Below are 24,380 nucleotides of genomic sequence, written 5' to 3' on the forward strand. Positions count from 1 at the left end.
CCATCTTTTCCAGATGAGCTAAGGAAAGAACTGTGCACCCCTCTTGCAAATGACATTCTGCCATTCATGATTCAGAACCCTGGAAACACCTGCTGCTATTGGCCTTGGGCCAACAATGGACTTCTCCAAAAGTGAAATTGAGCGGCATTTAGCGGAAGGGCTAAAACCGCTGAAGGAAACACTGAAATGGAGAAGTATTTTAACATTTTCAGGATCTAACCAATTTTTCCTCACTCTCCATAACAATATCTTTGCAATCTTCTGGCAAGTAATTTTACTGCCAAGATGAAAATGATCAAATTAAACCAACACATGGGTATTCTGACATAAATGTAGCTTGTGACAGAATCTTTAGAAAATTAAACATACTTTTCAGGGTCTACTGTTATTTTCCTTTTGGGAACTACCTCAAATGAATGCAGAGTTAGATGCTGTTGTCTTAGAACCTAAATCCCTACAAACACCCCAGAAAAACTAAGAATATACCTGAAGAAACATTGACAAAGGAATCCAAAGAAAAATGATTTATGAGCTCTTTCATCTCATCCAGGACTGCATGAGATGTGCTTAAACTTTGAGTCACTAATTTTTACTGCTTTTAAAAATTGACATCTATTGTCTTTATATACCTTTGTTTCTAAATACTAACTACCTTTTCCCTTCCCTGTGTGTGTGGTATGTGTGTGTCTGTGTATATATCTTGTGTATTTGTCATTTTTTAAGGGCCAGAAATATTTCATTACATTCAGATATCACAACTTGTTTAGCTAGTCCTCCATCAGTGAAATGCTTCTTTGTTTCTAATTCTTTGCTGCTGCAAAAAAGTACTGCCATAAACATTTTGGTGTATACTGGGCCTATCTGGCTTGGACCTCCTTGGGGTATATGCTTAGCAGTGGGAGGTCTGAGTCAAAGGGTATGGATATTTTAATATTATCCTTAGCATAATTCCGTATTACTTTCCATAGTATTTGGACAAATTCACAGCTTCATCTTTTGTTAATTTATGGGAAACTATTTCATTTTTCTAAAACAATGTGTTATTCTTGTGATATAAAAACAAAACCCAAAAACTTTCCACCAAATGCCCCGCAAGACTACTGGCAGATAGGAAATCAGCAATCAGACTTACTACTGGTTTCATTGACTAACAGTTCAGTAACAATAGTCAAGGCATAACCTACCTCTTCAACTTAAGTTGTCTCATACATCAGTCAATTTTATCACAAAGGTTTAAGTGCCTTGAATACAACACTATCAATGAAATAATGGGTTTTAGATAATTTAAACTCTTTGTTTGATGACATTGGTGCTGTTGATCTACGTAATAAATGCTGCTATTCTGGGGGAAAAGGTGAAGGGATGTGGCCAAAGTAACACTACAGTTAGGTGGATTTGAAATAGGTTGAATGTCTAGACTCAGAGAATTGTCATTAATGGTTCAATGTCATCTTGGCAGGGAGTCTTCAGTGCTATGCCTCAGGGAATCTGTGCTTGGTCCTGAGCTGTTAAACATTTTGATCAAGGACTTGGAATAAGGCATGGTTGGCATATTTATCAAATATACACATGAGTCAAAGCTGGGAGGGATATTTAATGAATTGGGTGATGGATTTAGAATTCTGAAAGATTTTGATAAGCAAGAATATTGGGTCAAATGTAACACATCATAGGGATAAGTATAAAGTCTTCCATGTGTGAAATCCATCTCACAAATAGAATATTAGGGAGATGTTTATGTGGAAAAAGACCTGGTAATTTTAGTGAACTGCCAGCATATTATGAGTAATATAGGGATTGTTGTAGTTCAGTTATTTAGTTGTGTCTGACTCTTTGTGACCCCATGGACCATAGTATAGCATGCCAGACCCTTCTGTCCTCCACTGTCTACCAAAAGGGGATATAGGTAGAGTTAGGGTTAAGGTAGTCAAAAAATTCTAGTGGACTTGTACTGGATTGAATGTCCATGACTGAGGAAATGATGTTTCTTCTGTACTCTACAATGACAAAACCACATCTGGCATGTGGGTTGTGTTATGAGCATCCATTTTAGAAAGCACATTGGTAAATCACAAGAAAAGGATATTGACAGGCTGCCTAGAAGAGGGCAACCAAGATGGCGAATGACCTCAAGTTCCTGCCATATTACGATCAGTTGAAGGAAATGGAAATATGTTGCCCAAAGAAGAGAAAACATTGGGGTGGAAGGAGTTGGAGATGGGACTCTTCAAGTATCGGCATAGCTATTTCATGGAAGAGGGAGTGTTCTTTTGCCTGGCTCCAGAAGGTGACAGCTAGTAGCAATGGAAGTTGCAAAGGAGCAAACTGGGGCTTGATGTAAGGAAAAGCTTCTGAGCGATTATAGCTATCCAAAAATGGAATGGGCTTTCTTGTAAGGTAATGGGAATATACTATACTATGCTATACTGTACTATACTCTACCATCATATCATATCATATCATGTATCATACCATACCATATCACATATCATATATCAGTGTGTATATACATATACACATATATGTGTATGTGTGTATGAATGTATATGTGTATATATACATATACATGCACATATATAAACAAACCAGAAAAAATATGAGACTTTTGCTTGAGGTCCCCAAGCAAAGGCTGGATGGCCATTTGTGGGATACTTTCTTAAGGAGAACCTTAGACTAGATAGACCCTGAGGACCCTTCCAACTCTGAGATTAGATGAATTTGTAGTTTTGTTTTTGTTTTATTTAAACACAAATCAGAAGATTTAGAAATGATTGGTCATGTAGTTGTCCACACAAGTAGGGTATAAGTGACAGTCCTGGGAATGGGGAACTGAGCGTAACGTCTCATGAGTAGAAAGGTTTCCATCAATTATTTGTACCAAAAAAAAAAACTACATAAGATGGAGGGTTGACTTAATTCTACTTATTTACTGAGAACATGTTTGTTTAGTTATTTTTATCTATATGAAGTCGGATTTGTAATTGCTTGACTAAACCTGATTGCTAAGTCTCACCTTTGTCATTCAATGTGGATAGACCAACAACTTGGAATGTAGATGAAGTTTGAGCCCTCCCTATTGTATCTATGTTAGATGAACTAAGACTCAAGTCGACAATCCTTTATGACATCAGTAGGGCTCATAAAAAGGGCAAGCCTGATGCTGATGCAGAAAGTCACAATTGCCTAATGCCCTTCTTACCTTCCAGGAAGCAATTTTTTTCCCCTCTCACTTAAGCTTGTGTGAAAATACATCTCTGTGTATTTTTTTCCCTCTCTGTTTAGTGGACACAGATATGCTGTGGATTGGATTAAATGATCTCAGGATTCAAATGTATTTTGAATGGAGTGATGGGACCCCTGTCACCTTTACCAAATGGTTGCCTGGAGAGCCAAGCCATGCAAACAACAGGCAGGAAGATTGCGTTGTGATGAAGGGAAAAGTAAGCGATACTCATTAATCCCTTTCTCTTAGCTTGCCTCAAACCCAGCCATGCAAAATGTTCTCTCCTCTTTCTGCTCAGTCCCTTGTGAATAGTTATTTAGGTTGTGTGGGCACAGGTCAAATTCACCCAGATCAAATGTCAGCCTCCTCCAGCTAGCTTCTAAAGAGGAAGGTCCAGCAACTTATAAAAGAAGGACACTGACAGAAATGGGTGGTTTACATCAGAAATTAACCAGAAATGACTGGTCACATTGGTCATCTCTGACTGGATCCTGTCTGTGAGGACTCTGTGCACAAGGGGAATTTGGCTCTCATTTTAGCTAGTTCTCCATATAGTTGACACAGCCTTTCATGGTATGACCAATTCCCTGAGAATATACCACATTATGTTTTTCGAGCTTACTTGGAATGTCTGCCACTTAACAAATCATGGCATTTATATGTTAGAGAGTACCGGACTGAATCTATATGATTATCATTTTAAAAAATTTAATAGTAGATAGTAAAGAAACAAATTCAGTATTTTAAGGTACTCATACTCATAGGTTGGATGATTTTAGCTTGCCAAGAATCCTAGGTCCTCTCCTGCTACAAATTATCAGTGTAAACCTGGGCAGAAGTCAGTGTGGTACAGTAGGAGTGCTAGATCCAGTGTTACAAGACCTGAGTTCACACCAGGGATGTGCTGGTAAATGTTTAACGGTCAGCTCTCTAAAAAAAATGTAACAGTCAGCTCTCCAAGAAAAAAAAGTACCAACAACACAATTTTAATTCTAACCTGTATTAACTCTTTCTTCCATCACTTTAAGTCTAGACAATCAATAAAACAAACAAATAAACAAAAACAAGCCCTGATTTGTAGTATTGCTGATTTTTGAGGAGCAAATGCTCTCACTGAAATTTTAACAATGGACTCTGGGGGCTGGTATGAGCTGGCTCCAGTATACCCCTAGTTCACACCCCAATTCTGCTACTTACTACTTGGACAAGTCACCTAACCTCTCTGTGGCCCTAGATGACTATAAAGTAGAGCGATTGGGCTAGATTACTTCTGGGATCTCTTCCAGCTATAAATTGATAAACCTAGGAGCCTATGACCTGGTTTTGTGGTTCTTATACTTTGTTGTATAATTTGGAGGGAATCCCTTCAGCTTCCTGAACCTCTGTTTCCTCATCTGTAAAAGGGGATGAATAATATTTGTACTACCTCACAGGATTATGATGCTTTTGCTATATATAGGGTGTCCCAAAAGTCTCTTTCTGGTTTTAAGACAGCCTAATACCAGAGAAAGCCTTTTGGTACATATTATGTAGGAGCACTGTTTAGCCCTAAATTTTCTTAAGTCATTGAACTTTAGCCACCTAATTGTTTTCTGGACTTCATAACAACTAACAATTGTATCTAACTCTTTATACAGAACTTTAATTTTAAGATTTATAAAGTGCTTTATATAAAGTTTATTATTTGAATCACGCATCAGCCCTGAGAGACAGGTGCTACAGGAATAATTTTTTTTTCATTTTACTGATGAAGAAATCAAGGCTCAAGTTAAAGTGATTGTCAGGGGTCACACAGCTCCCTAAGTCAATATGCATTTGCTAAGTACTTACCATGTGCCAGGTACTGTGCTAAGGGCTGGGCATAAAAATAAAAGCAGAAAGAAAGTCACTTTTTGTCCTCAAGGATCTTTTATTGGGAGAAGATAACACAGAAAAGGAATTTGATAAACACGTGTCTTTGTGTTTGTAGGGGGAAACTATTAAGGTATTCTGTGAGGGAATATGGGAGAGAAAGTCCTGAGAATCAAGAGGGCAGCCTGGAGAGAAAGGAAGACATGATTAGCCTGGGTGTCCTCTTTAACATGAAGGTTCTGGGAGGCATCAGCCAATCAGAGGGAGAGGCCAAAAGGGTGATGGGTACTTCCAGTGTGTGAAGTGCAGTGAAAGAAGGGGCTTCAAGGATGAAGAGATTTCTGTGATATGGTAAGAAAGTCCAGTCAGGAATGTAGCTAGTGAGGCTTAGAGATGGGATCTGAATCCAGGTTCTCTTATTGCCTGAATACACAGCTAGTCCATTTTCACAATTAAAAGTATTTTTCCCTTTACTTTAGAATTTTTTTCTATTATTTAGTTGACTTAATTATGTCAAAAATTTTTAGTTTCTATTAAAAAAACATGTTGAACCCAGAGTATGTATTCAGTATTTCCTTTAAACAAATCTTCTGAACATTAAAAGCAGGTAAAAATGTCCCTTTGATTTTCCCAATCAGTTTGTGGTGATTGCCACAACATGTGATTCTAGTAACTTTCAGGTACAGGATTTGGGCAAGTGATAACATAGATAATAGAATCCCTTAAAGTTAAAGATGCTTCAGCTGTGATTGCCAGTGAACCTAGGGTGGTCAAGCATGAAACTGAGACATGTGCAGAAACTCTGACTCCAAGGTTGACCTGCCAAGCAGGTTTGAAACACATTCCTTCCTTTGTTAAGAGTTTGCTTTCCCTGGTGCACTTGCAAAAAATACCAAGGGAGTTCAAGAGATTACATTTGGGATTATAGATTTAGATCTGGAAGGTAACTTAGAAGATCTTGAAAATACTTCATCTGGTCTAATCTCCTCATTGTATAGATGAAGAAAGTGAAATTTACAGAGTGCCCCAAAGCACTCTGGTAGTAAGAGGCAGGGATGAGATTTAAGCTTATCTTCCCACTTCAAATATAGTATATTGAGCACTACACTACGAATAATTGAATATAAAGACATAAGGGTTTTCTTTAAGAGATATTCTTAGGGGCAGCTAGGTGGGTGCAGTGGATAGAGCACCAGCTCTGGAGTCAGAAGGGCTGAGTTCAAATTTGACATCAGACACTCAACACTTACTAGCTGTGTGACCCTGGGCAAGTCACTCAACTCCATTGCCTAGCCAAAAAACAAAAAAAAAAAAAAAAAAAAAACACTTGAGAGATGTTCTTAGTTTTCTAGATATTTTTCCTTTTCTACTCCCTGAATCCCTTTCCTTCAGTTTTGCTTTTGTTTTGTTTTGTTTTTATATTCCTTCATTCCATTAGGGCAGGGGCATTCTTACAATTATTGTTTGATTGTAGCCTGTATAGAAGGCAATTAGATATTCTCTCTGTCTCTGTCTGGCTCTGTCTCTATCCCCCTCCTCCCCCCGTCTCTGTCTGTCTGTCTGTCTGTCTGTCTGTCTGTCTGTCTGTCTGTCTGTCTGTCTCTCTCTCTCTCTCTCTCTCTCTCTCTCTCTCTCTCTCTCTCTGTCCCTCTCTCTCTCCTTCCCTTTCTGTCTCTGTCTCCCTGTCCCTTTCTTTAGGCAGACATCTTTTCAGCTTCTACTTGCAGGCTTATTGTACGTTATCACTTCCCTTGACACCCTTTTTGGTGTAACCAAACTGAACTACTTGTTTTTCCTCATAAACAACATTGTTGTATCTCCCACCTCCTTGCCTTTGCATAGATTGACCCCCATACCTGGAATGCCTTCTCTTTTCGTCTCTGCCTCTTAGTCTCTAAAGGTCATCAAATGCTGCCTCTTACTCAAAGCCTATCCTGGTCTTCATATTAGCTAGTGTTCTCCCAAATTACTTTGTATGTATTTTGCGTTTATTTTTCTGTATACATATTGTCTTTCTGCATAAAATGTAAGTACCTTGAGGGCATCGGTTGTTTTTTTTTTTAATATCCCCCCCAACACTCAGCACAGTGATAGGCATATTCAATAAATACAACAAATATTTGTTGAATGAATGATAAAATGAATAAACATAGACCATAGCTTTGGGACTGCATTTGTGAATAGCATATGTACAGCACTAGTCTAATAATCTCTGGATAATCCAGAGTGCGGGGCCTGGAGTCAGGAAAATCTGAGTTCAAATATGTCTTCAGAAGTTTTTAGCTATGTGATCTGGGCGTATAAGCTCTTAATTTCTGTCTGCTTTGGTTTCCCGAACTGTAAAATGGGCATAATAACAGGTTGTTGTGAGGGTTAAATGAAATATTTGTAAAACACTTAGCACAGTGCCTGGCACACAGTAGGCACTATATAAATGCTTATTCCTTTCCTTTCCCTATAACAATAAAACTGATGTTTTGATGGGGGAGAGTGGCATGTCAGGGTTTAATTAGAGGAAGTAGAGTGATGCAGTGAGATGTTTGAGGGCAGCCAGGGACGGTATTAAAGCACCAGCTGTTGGGTGGGAACACCATGAAGCCAGAAAGAAGTAATTTTGCCTAGTACCCTAGTTCCTTTACCCAAGAATGGGACTATGAGAAAAATGGTGCCAGAATGACCTCTAGTGGCCTTGTTGAGTATATACTTGAAATCAAGTCAGACAAGGCAGGTCAAAGAGACAAGCATTTAAGTGCCAAGGCCTTTACAAATATTAGCTCACTTGATCCTCACCTTGTGAGGTAGATGCTGTTATCACCCTCATTTTACAGTTGAGGAAACTGAGGCAGACAGTAGTTAGTGACTTGCCCAGGGTCACACAGCTAGTAGTGTCTGAGGCCAGATTTGAACTCAAGTCTTCCTAATTCCTAATTCCAGGCCTAGCTCTCTATCTACTATGGCTATCTAGCTTCCTCAGGCAAATGATGCCCTTAAGGAGTTTATAGTCTAGTTGGGGAAGACTACACACAGAAGAGAGCTGAAAAGTAAGGTATATATGTGAAGGTACCCACCATGTTGAAGTTTTTGGAAAGTCAGAGGCTCAGCCAGAAGGTGATTGAAGACTGGCCATCCTGGACCCCACCTCCAAAATGGAGGAATTAGCAAATCAGCTGCATACTTTGTACCAACCACTATGCCAGGCACTAGAAATAAGAATTCTTTACTCTCAAGGAACCTATCTTAGATCTTGCTTTTCCCTCTCAGAGGCACAGTTGCCAAAAGATGGAGGAATCTGATCAGCATTTCTCTTCTCTGTCTTCCACAGGATGGGTACTGGGCCGATCATGCATGTGAGAGTCATTTTGGTTACGTCTGCAAGTCGAAACCACTCTCCAAACCACCTGTAGTGGAAGTAGAACAAGGCTGCGAGAAGGTAAGTGTCAAGTGTCTTAGCACGAGCCAGCATTCTACGCTTCATTGGTTTTCACGATCCATCCAAGTGTTATGCAGCAAAGTCTGTAACACTCAGATATGGCTGTCTTTCCCAGGGACCCTCCGTTATTGCTACAGGGTCAGAAGATGTGTCTGGAAGGGAATTAGAAGAGGAACAAAGTCAACGGAAGTGAACAGGGCAGGTTGGACAATGGGAGCAGCCAGATAATAAAAGGAGGGCAGTCTGCCCAATCAAGTCTAATGTGATTAAAGGGAAGAGAATAAACATTTACTAAGCACCTAACTGTGCCAGGCACTGTGCTAAATGCTTCATGAATTTGAGTAAGGAGCAAGAGCTACTTTTCGTTTCTTGGGCACATCATGGATGATGGTATTGTGAAAATATTCTACACTCACGTTTCCAAAGGGAAGTGAAATGAATAGTGGGAGCGTAGATTGAACAGCGGAGCCAAGTGTCCCAGTGGATAGTGTTGGACTTGTAGTTAGGACGGCATGAGTTCATATCTCCTCTCAGTCACTTTCTTGCTGTCTGACCACAGACAAGTTACTTAATGTTGTTCAGTCTGAGTTTCTTCATTTGCAAGATGGGAAGTCCCATTCCTCAAAAGTATACAGTTTCATTGAGGTGGGGGAGAAAATGATTCTTTGGAGACAATTGTGTTCCATGTCTATCTCATGATGCATCACTGTAAAATGTTGTTATCAAAGACTTGTGCCTTTGTTTCCATGGGAAACTTGGGATCATTAGTAGAGCTTTACAATTTCTCAAAGGTCATTTAATCTACTCTCCTCCTCCTGTTTAATTCAGGGCTCAACTCATTATCCATCTATATGGTCTGATCCATATACATACATACTTATGCACACATATACATATATATGTATGTGCATGCACGTGTGTGTATATGTGTATGTGTATGTACATGTGTCTATATACATATGTGTATACATGTATGTATGTATATTCTAAGCAATCAACCCATTGTTTGGGTTTTGATAGCTCAACTCTCTGGCAAAATTTATTGAGGATATACTTTTAAAGTTAACCTGCATTATTAATATTTTTCTGTCATTTAAAGTCAAGAAAATCAATGAAATGATAAATCAAGTCCTGATTTATAGCATTTTATGATTGCCAAGATATAAATGATTGCACTAAAAAGTTAATCAACTCTTACCAACAGGTTCAGAGTGGTTCTAATACACCTCATGTGTATTTTCAATTCTATCCCACATTGTTCATGTTCCTCAAACAATTTTAAAATTTTTTCCATAATTTGAATATGTTGATTTCAAAGCATTTCCTTTTAAAAAATACATAGTAAGGGAATTTGAAAGTCTGCTAATATTTTATACCATTGTATGTTTATATGAATAGGGATGGAAAAGACATGGCCTTTACTGTTACATGATTGGGCAAACACTTTCAACATTTGCGGTAGCAAACCAGACCTGCATAAACAAGAAGGCTTTTCTAGCTACTGTGGAAGACAGGTAGGTAATTGTTTTAATTTTTGTGTTAAACTTGTGAAGGAAGGAATGGATAACAGAAAGCTTTAAGCTCCAAAGTGTTCTACATATTTCTCAATTAAAAAAAACCCTAGAGAATAAGTTATAAATGATCTAAATTTGGTTCACATGTCCAACTCCATCCTATGTCATTTTGGTGACATACATAAAACAATATTCAGAAGTTACTAGGTAGTTTTTGTTTTGTTTTGAACAGACCTTTGATTTCATTGGCAGTTAGGCAGCAAAGAGTGCTAGAATTGGAATAAATCCAGCCACAGACACATTAGCTGTGTGATCCTGGGCAAGTCACTTAACCTCTATATCTAAGTTTACTTATCTGTAAAATAATGATGAATAGCACCTACCTTCTAGAGTGGTTATGAAAATATCTGTAAAGTGCCTCACAAACCTTAAAATCTATATATAAAATAATAATTATAAATAGCTATAAGAAAAACTCTCACTGAGGTAAATCCTGCTACCAATGCAGATTAGTACCTGCTCTCCAATTTATAATCTTAAAGATATGCGTAGGGCATAGAGAGGTTGTATGATCTGCCAAGGGACACACAACCAGTATGTGTGAGAGGTGAGAGCGCTTTCAATCCTTGGCCCCACCCTGCCACTCTTTGTAATATGATTTTGCATGTATTTACTCATGTATTCATGTATTTACTCATGTATTCACCTTGCATTGTGACCTTGGACTCATCAGTGTAGCACTGCAAGAAAAAAGAATACTAAAGAAAGCCTTGTCAATTCAGAACCCAAGGAGTCGCTGGGTTGGGTGATCATGGTTGTAACTCAGATCCTTATAGTACTTTCAGATCTAAGAAGTGCTTTCCCTAAAACAACCCCATGACTAGGGAACATATTTCCCCCTTGTGCATACAAGGAAACTAAAGGTCAGAGAGATTATCCCCATTGCCCTTCCACATTCATTCCCCAAAAAATTTTATTGCTGTTCTTCAGTCATGTCTGACTCCTTGTCACCCCATTTGGGCTTTTCTTGGCAAAGATACTGGAGCAGTTTGCCATTTCCTTCTCCAGCTCATTTTACAGATAAGGAAACTGAGGCAAACAGGTTGAAGTGCCTTGCCCAGGGTCACACAGCTTGTAAGTATCTGAGGCCAGATTTGAACTCAGGAAAATGAATCCTCTTGACTTGTACTCTGTCTACTGTGGCATTGAGATTTATTAAATTTTCATAGCTTTCTATCCCTGCTTCTTCATGGAGATTGCCTTTCAAAGTTTCTGCATCATTTAACATTTGGTACCTTTGTCTTACCGATTTAAATATCGCTAAAGTTGTATGGTTCTAAATGATTTTTAGCATTTTGCTATTTTGTCCACTTTGTGTTTATAAAATTCTGCTTAGATGGAAAAGTAGCTTTCTGTGCTTTTTATAAATTTTCACGTTCCCATGTATTTAGCTCAGCATATTGTGTCAATGAATGTTGTTTAGTCAGTGAATTGCATCTATAATATTTTTCCCCAAGACTTATAGATTTCCTTAAAGGATATATTGTATGCATAAAAATCCATATATGGAATATTATCTGGTAGCTGGGTGGCACAGTGGATACAGCACTAGATCTGGGGTCAGGAAGACCTGAGTTCAAATCCTACTTCAGATATTTATCATCTATGTGACCCTGGGCAAATCACTTAACCACTGTCTGCCTCAGTTTCTTTGTCTGTAAAATAATAGCATGTACTTCCCAGGGGTTTCATGATGATAAAATGAGATATTCATAAAGAACTTTGTCAACCTTAAAGTGCTATATAAATGGTAGTTATTATTGTGAGTGTTATTATTAGACAGTAACCAAATTGTACAAAAATGTAATTGATACATCTTTTTCAAATTGTTTCTTCACAACAATTTATGAGAAATTCCCATAATGTAATTGTATGCTTCACATTCTCTTTTTTTAGATATGAACAAGCCTTTTTGACCAGTCTTGTTGGACTGAGGCCTGAAAAATATTTTTGGATTGGACTTTCTGATGTAGAAAACAAAGGGACATTTAAATGGACCATCGATGAAAATGTCCAGTTTACCCACTGGAATTCATTTATGCCTGGTAATAGTATTGCTTTGAATTCATGCCCTAGTTCAGATTCTAGTCCTTCTAGTCTATGGTGTCTCAATTAGTATAGTCCAGGACAAAATATAAACTAATTCCATTTTTCAGTAATGATACTTGTCATTTTGTTATATAGCTCTTTTTTGCAGTATCATTTTCAGTGCTCAAACAATTAAAAAGGATTTTATTTGCCAGGTTAGCAGATACTTCTACATCTACAAAACACTTTTTGCATTTTGTGGCAAATTCATGTTTCCAGCAGGCTTCTAAAGATATTTTTTTAAGCTTGAAAACTTCAGAAGTCATATAAGAGCCTTAAGGTATTTCAATGTAATTTTTGGGGAATGAGGGAGCATACGCACAGTATTTGAAAGAAGAGTGAAGGATGACACTTAGATGAAGAGTAATATTGGTGCCTTTTATGCTATGATTTGGATTCCAGATTTAGAGTTGTAATGAACCTTTAAAGTCATCTATTTCAAATCCTTTATTTTACAGATGAGTTATGGGGGCCATAGGGCTTAAAATGTCTTGCTTTAGAGCATATGGGTCATAAATTCAGCATTCTTTCTGCCATATCGTGCCTGGTGAAAAACTGAATGAAACACATTCTGGAGAATGTTTCCTTTCTGTACCAATGTGGTAATATGACTTGAGCGGCGTGTTAAAGGAAATGAGAATTTCCAGGAGGTGGATAACTTGTGGAAACATATTCCAGGCATGGGAGACTACCAGTGTGAAGTCAAGGAGAGAGGAGATGGAGAATAGTGTGTGAAGAAGTCAGTAGGTCAGTAGTATGGTTGGATTGTAGAGACCATGGTGCAATTACATGTAAGTAGACTGGAAAGATAGGAAGGGTCCAGCTTATGAAAGATTTTAAACACCAACAAGTTTATATTTCACCTCAGTTGTTATAGGGTTCCTTGTCCATTCATTTTCATTCCCTTTTCCTCTTTATAGTTTTGTAAATGTGTATTCAGTTCTTTTGAGTCTGCTTTTCTCACTCTGCATTATTTCATATAGATCTTCCCAGATTTCTTTGCATCATTCATATGTTGTCAGTGTTAGTAACATTATTAGTATGTCATATATTAATGTATCATTTATTCAGCTACTCTCCTTTTGTTAGACATTTAGGTTGTTTTCAGTTTAAAAAATGTGTGACACAACAATTGGGTAAAATAGTGTGATCATTTTTACAACTTTTACAAAATTGTACTGCTAGATCACATTCTACCAGAAATGGATGAGTGGCCCTATTCTGCCACAACTTGGCCAACATTGAGTTTTGAAGATTTTATTATTTTTGTCCATTTGATATATGAGATTCAAAGTTGTTTTGACTTTCATCTCTTTGATTATTAGTGAGCTGAGAATTTTCAAGGGATTAATAACAATTTCTTTTCTCTCTTTTGAAAACATTCTTTATGTCCTTTTACAATTTATCCATTGTAGACTGGGAATGGCCACTGTGACTTTTAAACAATTTCTTATGTGTTTCAGATGCCAAATTTTTATCCGTCATATGTGCCTCAATATTTTTCCAAATGTTTTTCTTTCAGTTGTATTGGTTTTCATTGTATACACTTTAAAAAAACTATTATGTAATCCAACATGAGAGGTAGCATGACATATAAGTGGAGTACCAACCTTAGAGTCGGCATGACTGATCTCTCTTGTGTGACCATAGGCATGTTATGAAAGCTCTCAGTGTCCCAGCCAATTTTCTGAGTAAAAGATACAGACAAAATGAGATCAGAATTGATGAAGGCAATGTCCACAGTGAGAATTCCTACACTGATGAAATAACTGGTCTAGACACATATATTCCATTACATTAACAAAATAATAGATTACTATACAACATAATTGGTTTGAATATAGTCCAGAATACCAATATGTTGATCTTTCAATTGTTTGGCTATAAGGGTTTCTAATTCTTTCTCATTACAAATCGAGTAGCTATGATTTTTTGGGGTCAAAATGGCTCTTTTTCCCCCATTTATTGAAACAAAAGGTTTTGATCACAATAATTTTTTAATGAGAAAAAAGGATGTAAATTTTAAAAACTGAGACAAATTAATGTCCTTCGAACCTAGCCTAAAATACAAGGACCGAGACATAACTGCTTGTTAATGTTCTAAACTGAAATATTAATTAGCCTCCATTTGCATTAGACACTGGTGTTCTACTATTGTGTTTGGATTTCTAAGATGAACTTGGAAACATATTTTGCTATTTTGACCCTCTTGTGTTTCCACTTAAGTTTCATTGTTTTTTTTTAGTTATATAAAGAAACTTGTTGGTGTATTGATTGTTGTAGCTTAAATAGATATATTAATATGGGGGTCTAAGCTTTTCCCCCCATCATTCCCCAGCATGCATCTTGTTTCGTGTTCCCATGATTCCTCAAATATGTCATGCCTATTTCTAGCTCTGTGCCTCCTTCGTGTTGTTTCCTTTGCTTGGAGAAACTTTACTTTGGTTTCTAAATCCTGTCCCTTCCTCAAGGATCGACTGTACTTCCCTCCCTTCATGATCCCTTCCTTGGATACTTCAGCCCACAGAGTAGCCTCTGAATGACTGTAGCACTTAGAGTTTGTCCTTTATAGTTTAGCACTCAATTAAGTTCTTTTTAATGGTGTATATTAATGTTCACTTCTTTTGTTTCTTCAACTAAACAATAAGCTCTGTCAGCACAAGGACCATGGTCTATACTTCCGTCTTCAAGAATTATGTATCCTTAATCAACCACAGTACAAGTACTTGCAGAATTCCTGGTGCCTAAAGCCGAGCATGTAATAGGAACTCCACAAATTCCTGTACCTTGACTTACCATTTACGCCCATTTAATGGAATTTTATGACCAAATAATGTGTATCTTTAGAAATGCTAAGAAAATCTGATCAGTTGTATGCTTTTTAACCCATATATATGACAATAATTTCCATCATGATAGAATTCATAGAAGAGTTGTGATCACCTCACTCTATTTTGTGTTTAGGACGAAAGACAGGGTGTGTTGCCATGAAAACTGGGATTGCAGGTGGTTTATGGGATGTTCTGAAATGTGAAGAGAAAGCAAAATTTGTCTGCAAACACTGGGCAGAGGGAGCAACTCCTCCACCAGTGCCTACAACCACCCCTGCTCCAAAATGCCCAGATGGATGGATTTCCAGTAATAAAATAGACTTGTGTTTCAAGGTAAATATTGATAATTAAGCTGAAAAAGAATTTAGAATAGTTAAGAATGAAAAATGGCCTAGGAGTTTCTTTCATAGTACTGTGCTTCCTCACCTCTTTCTCTTTTTTTCTCTATTTCTCTTTTCCCAAAATCTTCTTGCCATACTCCTTGACTTGCCCCTCCTTTTCTTATATGAGAATTTCCTATTCCTTTTTGTTCTAATATATTTTCTCCTATCCTGTAAAGGTCCAACAGGTCAACCAGCTAAATGATAAACTAATCCATACTAGGGGAATTTTAAGTAAGGTCTCCAGAGATAACTTCCCAATTTTTGTTGTCTAACTCATTGGTAGCTATGATAGTAATGACAAGTTAATAGGGAGATCCTTTTGGAAATGGCTCATTAATTCCCCTCAAATCACAACCTATAAATAACTAATTATTCTCTATATACAGAGGAATGACTTTGAATTTGTGCCTTGTGGCATCAGAATTGCATTAAATGATTTTATGGTTGGGATTTAAGTATTCCTTGTGCAAGGCAAATTATACTTCCTGATGAAATAAACATATTGGTGGATACCTATATATTCATTCTATATACACACACATACGTATATGTATGAATATATGTATGTGTATTTACATATATGCCTACATATACATATATGTATATATTACTCTGGCCCACATAGAAACTGCTGAAAATCTGCATACATATCCATAGCTGGTGGAAAACCTAAACAACTCCTCCTACTCTGCACACCAGAAAGTGTTTCTCGGGATTGTGCTATGCACATCTTTTAGGGATCTATCTGCAGTGTTAAGAGTTGTGGGCAGTCAAGCTAAAACCCACAACATGGCATTAGTTTACCTAGTTATACTTCCTTGTTTTCCCATGTCAAATGAAATCTCATCAAAAGAAAAAAGTTTGTTTTCTTAATTCAATGAGGAGTTTTATAAAAAATAATTTTTTGAAATATTTTATTTCTAGGTTTTTGACAAAAGCAAATACAGCAAGAAAACATGGTTTGATGCTCGTGACTTTTGTAGAGCAATAGGTGGGGATCTTGCCAGCATCACCAGTAAAGAAGACCAAATTACAATATGGCAGAACATGTAGGTATCATTTCTCCATACAGCTCTTTTTCTTTTAGTTGGTCATTGATAATTGCGTTAATGGTACTCGTTATTGGATCATGTTGATGCTGAAGAAATACCTATATCAGTTAGAATTCTCTACAACAGTCTGTAACTGATGTCCCATGGTTATACTTCCTTCCTCCCATATACACACCCAAGAAAAGATTTAAATGATAGATTATTTTCAGATATGTGTTTAAGTAAATTGTGCATAGTGTTATGACCTATAAATTCTGAGTATCTTTAGGTTCTTTGGAATAATTTCCTACAAACTTTTTGCTGTTTTGAGTATGTCTCTATACTAACACAACTGTAATTTTTCAAGGCCTGTGCTCAGACCTTGTTGTTATGTCAATTTATTTTGTATGCTCACCAATTTAATTTTTAGACACAACTTTTAATTTTCGGTTCTCGTAGATTGCCAGACCTGCTTCATGTAACATCGTGTGTTGTTTTTATCTTTAATATCTTTTTTAGAGGTACTTCGAACTACCATGATGTCTTTTGGCTGGGGTTGACAATCGCAAATACTGATGAGGGATTTACCTGGTCTGATGGTTCCCCAGTAAGTAATTCCTTTAGTCATTCTGATGCATGGGGGGCTTCTCTGATTTTATTATTTATTTGTGATGCTAATCATTTGGTTTGTACCACCTTGGGGATTTGTGATTTTCATGACTTCTTGGACCAATGTTCTCCGCTACTCAGGGATTTAAGTCCTCAGACTCCTAGTTAGTTGTCTCTTCTCAGATAACTGTACCAAGTTTTCTGAGTATTGTTGGGTGGGTGGGAAAAATGTGGAGGGAGTTTTGGCATTGTCAAGAAATTGATGATTGCTAGATGAAATGATTTTTGTTAATTTTTTTCTATTTCTTTGGCTCATCCTTCCCAGGACTTTTCCTATTGCATTTATTTTATTTTTATTGATTTTATTGACACCTTTCGTTTTCACAACACCTTCATTTACAAATTGATCTTTCCTCCTTCTCCTCCCCAGCAAGCTATCACTTGTAACAAAAAATACAAAGAAAAGTGAAAAAGCATTTCAGCAAACTGACAGATATGTCAAGTGTGTTTGCATATCCACAATTTCCAACCTCTACAAGGAAGCCATCCATGACTTTATTATCAATAGTTAATAATAATACTTAATATTTATATGGTTCCTTAAGGTTTACATTGATCCTCATAATAACTCTGTGAGGTAGGTACTATTACTAGTCTCATCTTACAGATGAGAAGATGGAGTCTGTGAGGTTAAGGTGTGGCCCAAGGTCAGGCAGTTACTAAGTGTCTGAGGCAGAGTTCAAAAGTGAATCTTCCTGATTCCAGGTCTACACTCTACCTACTATTCCATCTATCTGTCTGTAAGAGACTTAGAGAAAATGGTTTTCTTGGAACTCAAGATCATGAAAATAGAGAGTATTTTGGTACTGTAAATCTGGCTACTTTTATTTTTAATCCTCTTATATAGGATTAAAATTCAGCTGATTTTACTGAAAGGAGTTAGGGCAAATCCTAGAATCAATATCAGTATACTTGATTAAACAGAAAAGTTTTGGGACAGGACAAAGCGTCCAAGAACCTTTCCTTTCCTACTAATGCTTCTGAAGCAAGGCCATTCTTTTCTTTTTTTTAAATAATGTTTTCTTTTTTTCCCAATTGCACATAAAAACAATTTTTAACAATCATTTTTTAAAATTTGGAATTCCTAATTCTCTCTGTCCCTTTCCACCCTGCTGTCTTAGACAGTAAGCAATTTGATATAGGTTATACCTATGCAGCCATGCAAAACATATTCCCATATTAGTCATGTTGTGAAAGAAAAGACAGACCAAAAGAAAAAAAACACAAAAATAAGTAAAGTGAAAAAATGGTATGTTTTTATCTGCATTCATATGCCATCAGTTCTTTCTTTGGAGGTGGATAGCGTTTTTCATCATGTCCTTCAGAATTGGCTTGTTGTATTGCTGAGAATATCTTAGTCATTCACAGTTTATCATCATACAATATTGTTTTTACTGTGTACAATGTTCTCCTGTGAACCAAGGCCATTCTAGGAAAGAATGAACAAGAAAATAATTGAACTTGCATCTTCCCTTTCCTAATTGGACAAAGCATATAGGAACTGGACCTGTAGTATGGAAAATAGGGAAAAACCTGGGGGCAGAAACTCCCTTTGCTGATGCAGATCAGCCCGTTCTCTGAAACTTAAAGTTTTGGAAAATTGCTTAGAGCCCTGAGTGGTTCTTGACTTTCTCAGGATTACTTGGTCCGTATTTGTCAGAGGCAGCATTTGAACCCAAGTCTTCCAGCCTCCAAGGCTAGCTTTTGATCGACAGTGCCATCCTGCCTCTAAAGCATGTGTACCAGATGCAAACTATAACTAACTAGACTTGGTGCATTTAATCTAGGTGACATATGAAAACTGGTCCTATGGAGAACCAAATAATTACGGCAACATTGAATTTTGTGGCGAGTTGAAGGCTGATCCCAGCATGCGCTGGAATGACATTAACTGTGAACTTCTCCGCAACTGGATTTGCCATATCAAAAAAGGTAGGGCTGTACTCCCTCTGTATGGGCTGTATGCTTTACTCCCCTCCATAGTCTGGAGAACTGAACAAACAAATTCTCTTTTTAAAAGTTTTAAGTTGGAATAACAAGAAGGATGCAGTAGAGATCATTCTTTCATTAGATAAGAATGAAATAGATGAATGAAGATGAGATGAGGCAGGTACCATTATTATCCCTATTTACAGATTAGGAAATTGAGGTTCATTAAGGTTAAGTGACTTGTCTAGGTCTTACAGTTAGTAAATATCTGAGGCAGGACAAGCCTAGAGGCTTGTCAATTTTTAAAACTTTAGTTTATTAGGAATGGTTGAGAAAATAATATCCTGCAAGGAATTGCATCTGATGTTTCATAAATAAATAAGCCATTCCCACTTTTCAGATGCCTGGGTATCAGGAAAAAATTATAGATAATTTCACAAGCAATTCTCAATGATCAGAGCTCAATTTGTTTATTGCAGATGTTGTCTTTACCTCTTTGTGGATTGGTGGGTGCTCTGTTTAACTCATAAAAGCATACAAAGAGAAGAGAGAGGAAAAGAAAAACGTTTCATTATTCATCAATGTTGCTCTAGCCCATGAAGCTTAAGTTGATCTTGTATTTTAATTTTCTTTGTCTTCTAGGAGATGAGCTGAAACCAGAGCCAACACCTTCCCCTGAAAGCAGTATGTGTTACTTATTGTTCAAATATTCAGTTCAGTCATGCTTTTTTCCTTCTGTTTGCTCTTCAATTAAAACACAGAGGTACACATGAGTTCCTAGCCCCCTCTTCCTTTTGCCTTGACTCAGCATGAATGTAACCACTGATCATGCTTAGCAGGATAAGGTTTAGGTTCATCTCAATAGGACCCAAACCAACAGGGCCCTAATATGCTAGCATTAGGTTCTTGGTGTTGTGGACAACAGGAAGGTAGCAAAGTTTCTGGAGGTTTAGAAGAAGTAGATTCTTTGTGCTGAATGATCCTGTCCATGTCACTAAATCCCCCCTCCCCCATCCTCCCCTACCTGTCCGTGTTCGTACTTTGGGGTCCTGGTGTAGAAATGGAGTTATTCCCAGGTTAGTTGTGTTGCTACTCTCTCTTTGTAACTTTTGAGCCCAGTGGCTACTTCTTAAGGTTCTATGGATCACATCCCCGACATTTGCTTCTTTATCTTTCAGATCCTGCAGTCACTGAAGATGGATGGGTGGTCTATAAAGATTACCAGTACTATTTTAGCAAAGAGAAAGCCACGATGGAAAATGCACGGGCATTCTGCAAGAGGAATTTTGGAGACATAGTTACCATAACGGGTGAAAGTGAAAAAAAGTTTCTATGGAGATATGTAAGAAAGACATTTATCAATTCAAGAATGAGGGAAATAGCAGGCTGAACAAAAATATGACCTAAGTTTCTTTCAGAAGGCATAGCAGCCAGTGGCTTATCTTTTCTTTCTCTTTTTTTCTTTTGGTAGGCAATGGGGTTAAGTGACTTGCCCAGGGTCATACAGCTAGTAAGTGTTATGTATCTGAGGCCAGATTTGAACTCAGGTCCTCCTGATTCCAAGGCCAGTGATCTATCCACTGTGCCACCTTGCCCCATTGTGGCATATCTTCAAGTAATATGCTAACCTCTAAGCATGGGTCTATACCTTCCACCTCCCAAGATAGCGAGAGAAGGAAGTTGGATGGGGCAAGATTGGTGGTGCTGAAAGGGACCTACTGGGTATTGTTGGCATGGGAATGACTGTGCACAGGTCCCAGAAGCAAGTTCCATACTTGCCTGTATAAATGCATACCCACTGAGAGCCCATTAATGTGTTCTGTGCCAGCTCTGTACGGATCCTTCAGAACCTTATGTGGTGGTAAAGTGTCACTACTTACAAGAGGCTCCGTTGCCATCTCACCTCCATGTCCACTTACAGGTTGTCGGATAATCGTTAACAGTGCAGAGTCATACTTAGGACTGAGCCACCGGGGCTCTGCATCTGGGCCCATGGGAAACACTTCCCAATGGGGCATGCTTCCTCCTCATTGTCTGCTTATTCCAGATCCTCTCTGGCCTCTGCAGACCTTTCTCATGTAGCACAGTCCTGGTTCCTTACCTGGCCCCACTCCCAGATTCTCATCCCCATGGTGCCCCTCTTCACACTGTGTGCTCTGCGTACTGACTCTAGCTCCTTTCCTCATCCTCCATACACACACCATCTAACCTGCCCCTCCCCTCCCAGGGTGAGTCTCTAGTTATGACTCCAGGGGGGAGCATAGTTCTTCACTAAAAACCCTTGGTCGTTTCTTTTCCTCTCCAAACATCATCATGGAATGCTTGCCATCTATACAAGTTCTCTGAAAAGAGCCCCACAAAATGCAACAAGAAAAATTGATGCTTTTGTGAAAGTTAAGCAATAGCAGAACTGTTGGACGAAAATGATTTCCTCTCCAAGAAAAAGACTGAGGAGTGAAGTCTAACATTTTAGATTTTGATGTCTCGGATTCGACTTTTTACCTCCTACATTTCTATGGAGACTAGAGATCAAGAATGGATTTCCAGTATACGATGTTGGAAGGAGAATCTGGGTCCTGATGTTTAGTGATGGGAGAATGTCTTTGCTAAAATGATAGCAAAGATGTTTTGTTGATATGGGCATTAGAGATAACAGAAAGTAAATAATGTGGGACATTTAGAATGGGCATATTTTCTTCTACTGAAAATGCATTAGAAGTGTTGTATAGTGTTTTTTCCTTCCTCTTTCTTATAAATAAAGCATTATTTATGTAAAGATTTATATAAAGATAGAAATAAAGATTATTTAACCTTCTTTCTAACCAGATCTCAAAACAGGCAGAAAATGACCCTATACTGGACAAATGTGATGTCTGATTAATCAAAGAGAACAGAAACATTAGTTGAATCTACTTGATTATTATGTAATTAGATGAAACTAAATACTCATTTCTATATTTTAGGTTTCCACGCTTGACTTGGAGGCCACATATTTCATTGGCTTACTCATCAGCCTGGATAAGAAGTTTTCGTAAGTAAAGCTAATATTAATGGTAGTTGCAGTTACATGGTGACTTATGGTCACAAAGCACTTTTGTGTAGTTCTCTTGCTTGAAGACTCTTTGCAGTGACTCTGTGAATCAAGCAAGGCAAGTATTATGAGCCCATTTTCTAGATGAGGAACTGGAGGCTTAGAAGGGTTAAATGACTTGCCCAGCACAGACAGCTAGCCAGTGACGGAGCCAGGATTCAAATTCAGATCTTTCTAATTTTGAGTCCAATGTTGTCTCTGTTCTAGCATGATGGTTCCTTTGATTAGATCCAGTGAACAGTATCAGTTGCTCTCAGCAGAGTTAGACTAAATCAGCCGTTTAAAACAAACAACAATTTGGTAAAAATTCAACATGCAATATACTTTAAAAACAAATGAATGAAATTAGAATTTTTTATGTTTTTTTCCTTCAGTTTGAAGTATCTTGAAGGATGTTTCTTTCTGTAGCACTACATTTCTTTACATTTTTCAGTTGTGTCCAACTCTTTGTGACTCCTTTTGGGGTTTTTTTTGGCAAAGATACTGAAGTGGTTTGCAATTTTCTTCTCCAGCTCATTTTACAGATGAGGAAACTAAGGCAAAAAGGGTTAAATAACTTGCTACGGATCACATAGCTAGTAAGTGTCTGAGGCTGGATTCGAACTCAGGAAGAGGAGTCTTCTAGACTCCAGGCCTAGTGTTCTGCTGCCTTACAACAACAAACAACAACAACATTTAATTTTTTTCCCTCCAGCTTGGTAAATCTTCCATAAGTAGGGAAGAATATGGTTTCTTTCTGTAGTACTACCTTTCTTTCTTTGTTCTAAGATGGTAGTGCATATCTCTGAAGAATGCACTATAGCAGATAGAGTCAATTTATTGGAAATCTCATATCATTTTTATTTGTATTGTCCTGGACAAATGAAACAAAACATCTCTCATATTTTCCCACCAGCTGCTGCAGCAGCATTATTTTGAATGTCTTCATTAAAATGATAGCAAAGATGTTTGTTGATATGAGTGTTAGAGATGACAGAAAGTAGATCATATCTTTTTTTAAATTTTTTATTGGTTAGACAGTGGGGTTAAGTGTCTTGCCCAGGGTCACATAGCTAGTAAGTGTTGAATGTCTAAGGCCGGATTTGGACTCAGGTCCTCCTGAATCCAGGGCCTCCTGAGTCCAGAGCCGGTGCCCTATCCACTGTGCCACCCAGATGCCCCTAGATCATATCTTTTCACAAATTCTATGTTCCCACCAAGTCTGCCTCCTCAACACTCTATCTCCTGTCTCCTTCCGTGCCTTGGAACTGCTCCTTCCTCATCCCTGCCTCTCAAAGTCTGTGTCATCGTTCAAGGCTCAAGTCAAGTATTGACTTATACAAAGCCTTTTCTTGTCCTCTTCCTTGCTATTGCTTCTCCTTTCTAATATTACTCTCCATTAATACTATGTGTGTATATGTATTATTACCCTAGTAGGATGTAAGCTCTCAACAGGAGAAATTATTTTATTTTAATCTTTATATCCCGAGCACTGAACACAGTGACTGAGACAATGTCTGGCATGTAGTAGGTGTTTAATAAATGTTTATTGATGGAATGACTTGTACAAAATCCACACTTACTGAATGTTTGATGAATTACTGCATATAGATAGATTTAATGTAGCAATGTAGTAGTGGAAAGAACCTTCCTTGATATGTACTACGGTTCTCTTTTAAAAATATATATTGGGGGCAGGGGAGCAGCTAGGTGGTGCAGTGGATAGAGCACTGGCCCTGGATTCAGGAGGATCTGAGTTCAAATCCAACCTCAGACACTTAACACTTACTAGCTGTGTGACCTTGGGCAAGTCACTTAACCCCGATCGCCTCACCAAAAAGCAAAAAACAAACAAAAAAATGTGTGACCTATATCTGATTGCTTGCCTGTTTTAACATGTAATTAAGGAGAAATAAAATATATGTTGATGCCGTGCATCTTTATATCTTGGTCATTTCACACCACCCTCCTAGTTTCAACTCTTCCTTGGGACAAAGAAAAACAATTAAGCAAAAACATCCTATGCCATATTTCTAGTATAGAGTTTTTGTAATATTAAAATAAACTGTACATTTGTAATGGAAACAGATTTCTAATTATCTCCTGGTGTATTTACTTTTGCAGATGGATGGATGGCACTAAAGTGAACTATGTGTCTTGGGCTCCAGGTGAACCCAATTTTGCCAATGATGATGAAAACTGTGTGGTCTTATATACCTCTTCTGGTGAGCTAAATCAGAACATCATGGAATTTATATGTTACTGTAGTAGGATCTAGAATTACTATTGACTTCCATTACT

The 24,380-nt window shown here is 37.7% G+C and overlaps 1 protein-coding gene across 1 annotated transcript in view; it reads left to right on the forward strand.

Annotated features, from left to right (window-relative positions):
* Positions 1 to 24,380, forward strand: part of MRC1 (mannose receptor C-type 1) — a 126,629-nt gene that overhangs the window by 65,763 nt on the left and 36,486 nt on the right. The window contains 12 exon segments of the mRNA XM_020966870.2: positions 3,283 to 3,440; positions 8,397 to 8,504; positions 9,903 to 10,018; positions 11,975 to 12,123; positions 15,131 to 15,330; positions 16,305 to 16,429; positions 16,931 to 17,018; positions 18,868 to 19,012; positions 19,652 to 19,693; positions 20,188 to 20,351; positions 21,973 to 22,040; positions 24,204 to 24,304. Of these exon segments, the coding sequence (XP_020822529.1) occupies positions 3,283 to 3,440; positions 8,397 to 8,504; positions 9,903 to 10,018; positions 11,975 to 12,123; positions 15,131 to 15,330; positions 16,305 to 16,429; positions 16,931 to 17,018; positions 18,868 to 19,012; positions 19,652 to 19,693; positions 20,188 to 20,351; positions 21,973 to 22,040; positions 24,204 to 24,304 (1,464 nt within the window).

The sequence above is a fragment of the Phascolarctos cinereus genome, unplaced genomic scaffold (assembly GCF_003287225.1).
Source record: "Phascolarctos cinereus isolate Bilbo 61053 unplaced genomic scaffold, phaCin_HiC Scaffold_1;HRSCAF=81, whole genome shotgun sequence".
NCBI lineage: Eukaryota > Metazoa > Chordata > Mammalia > Diprotodontia > Phascolarctidae > Phascolarctos > Phascolarctos cinereus.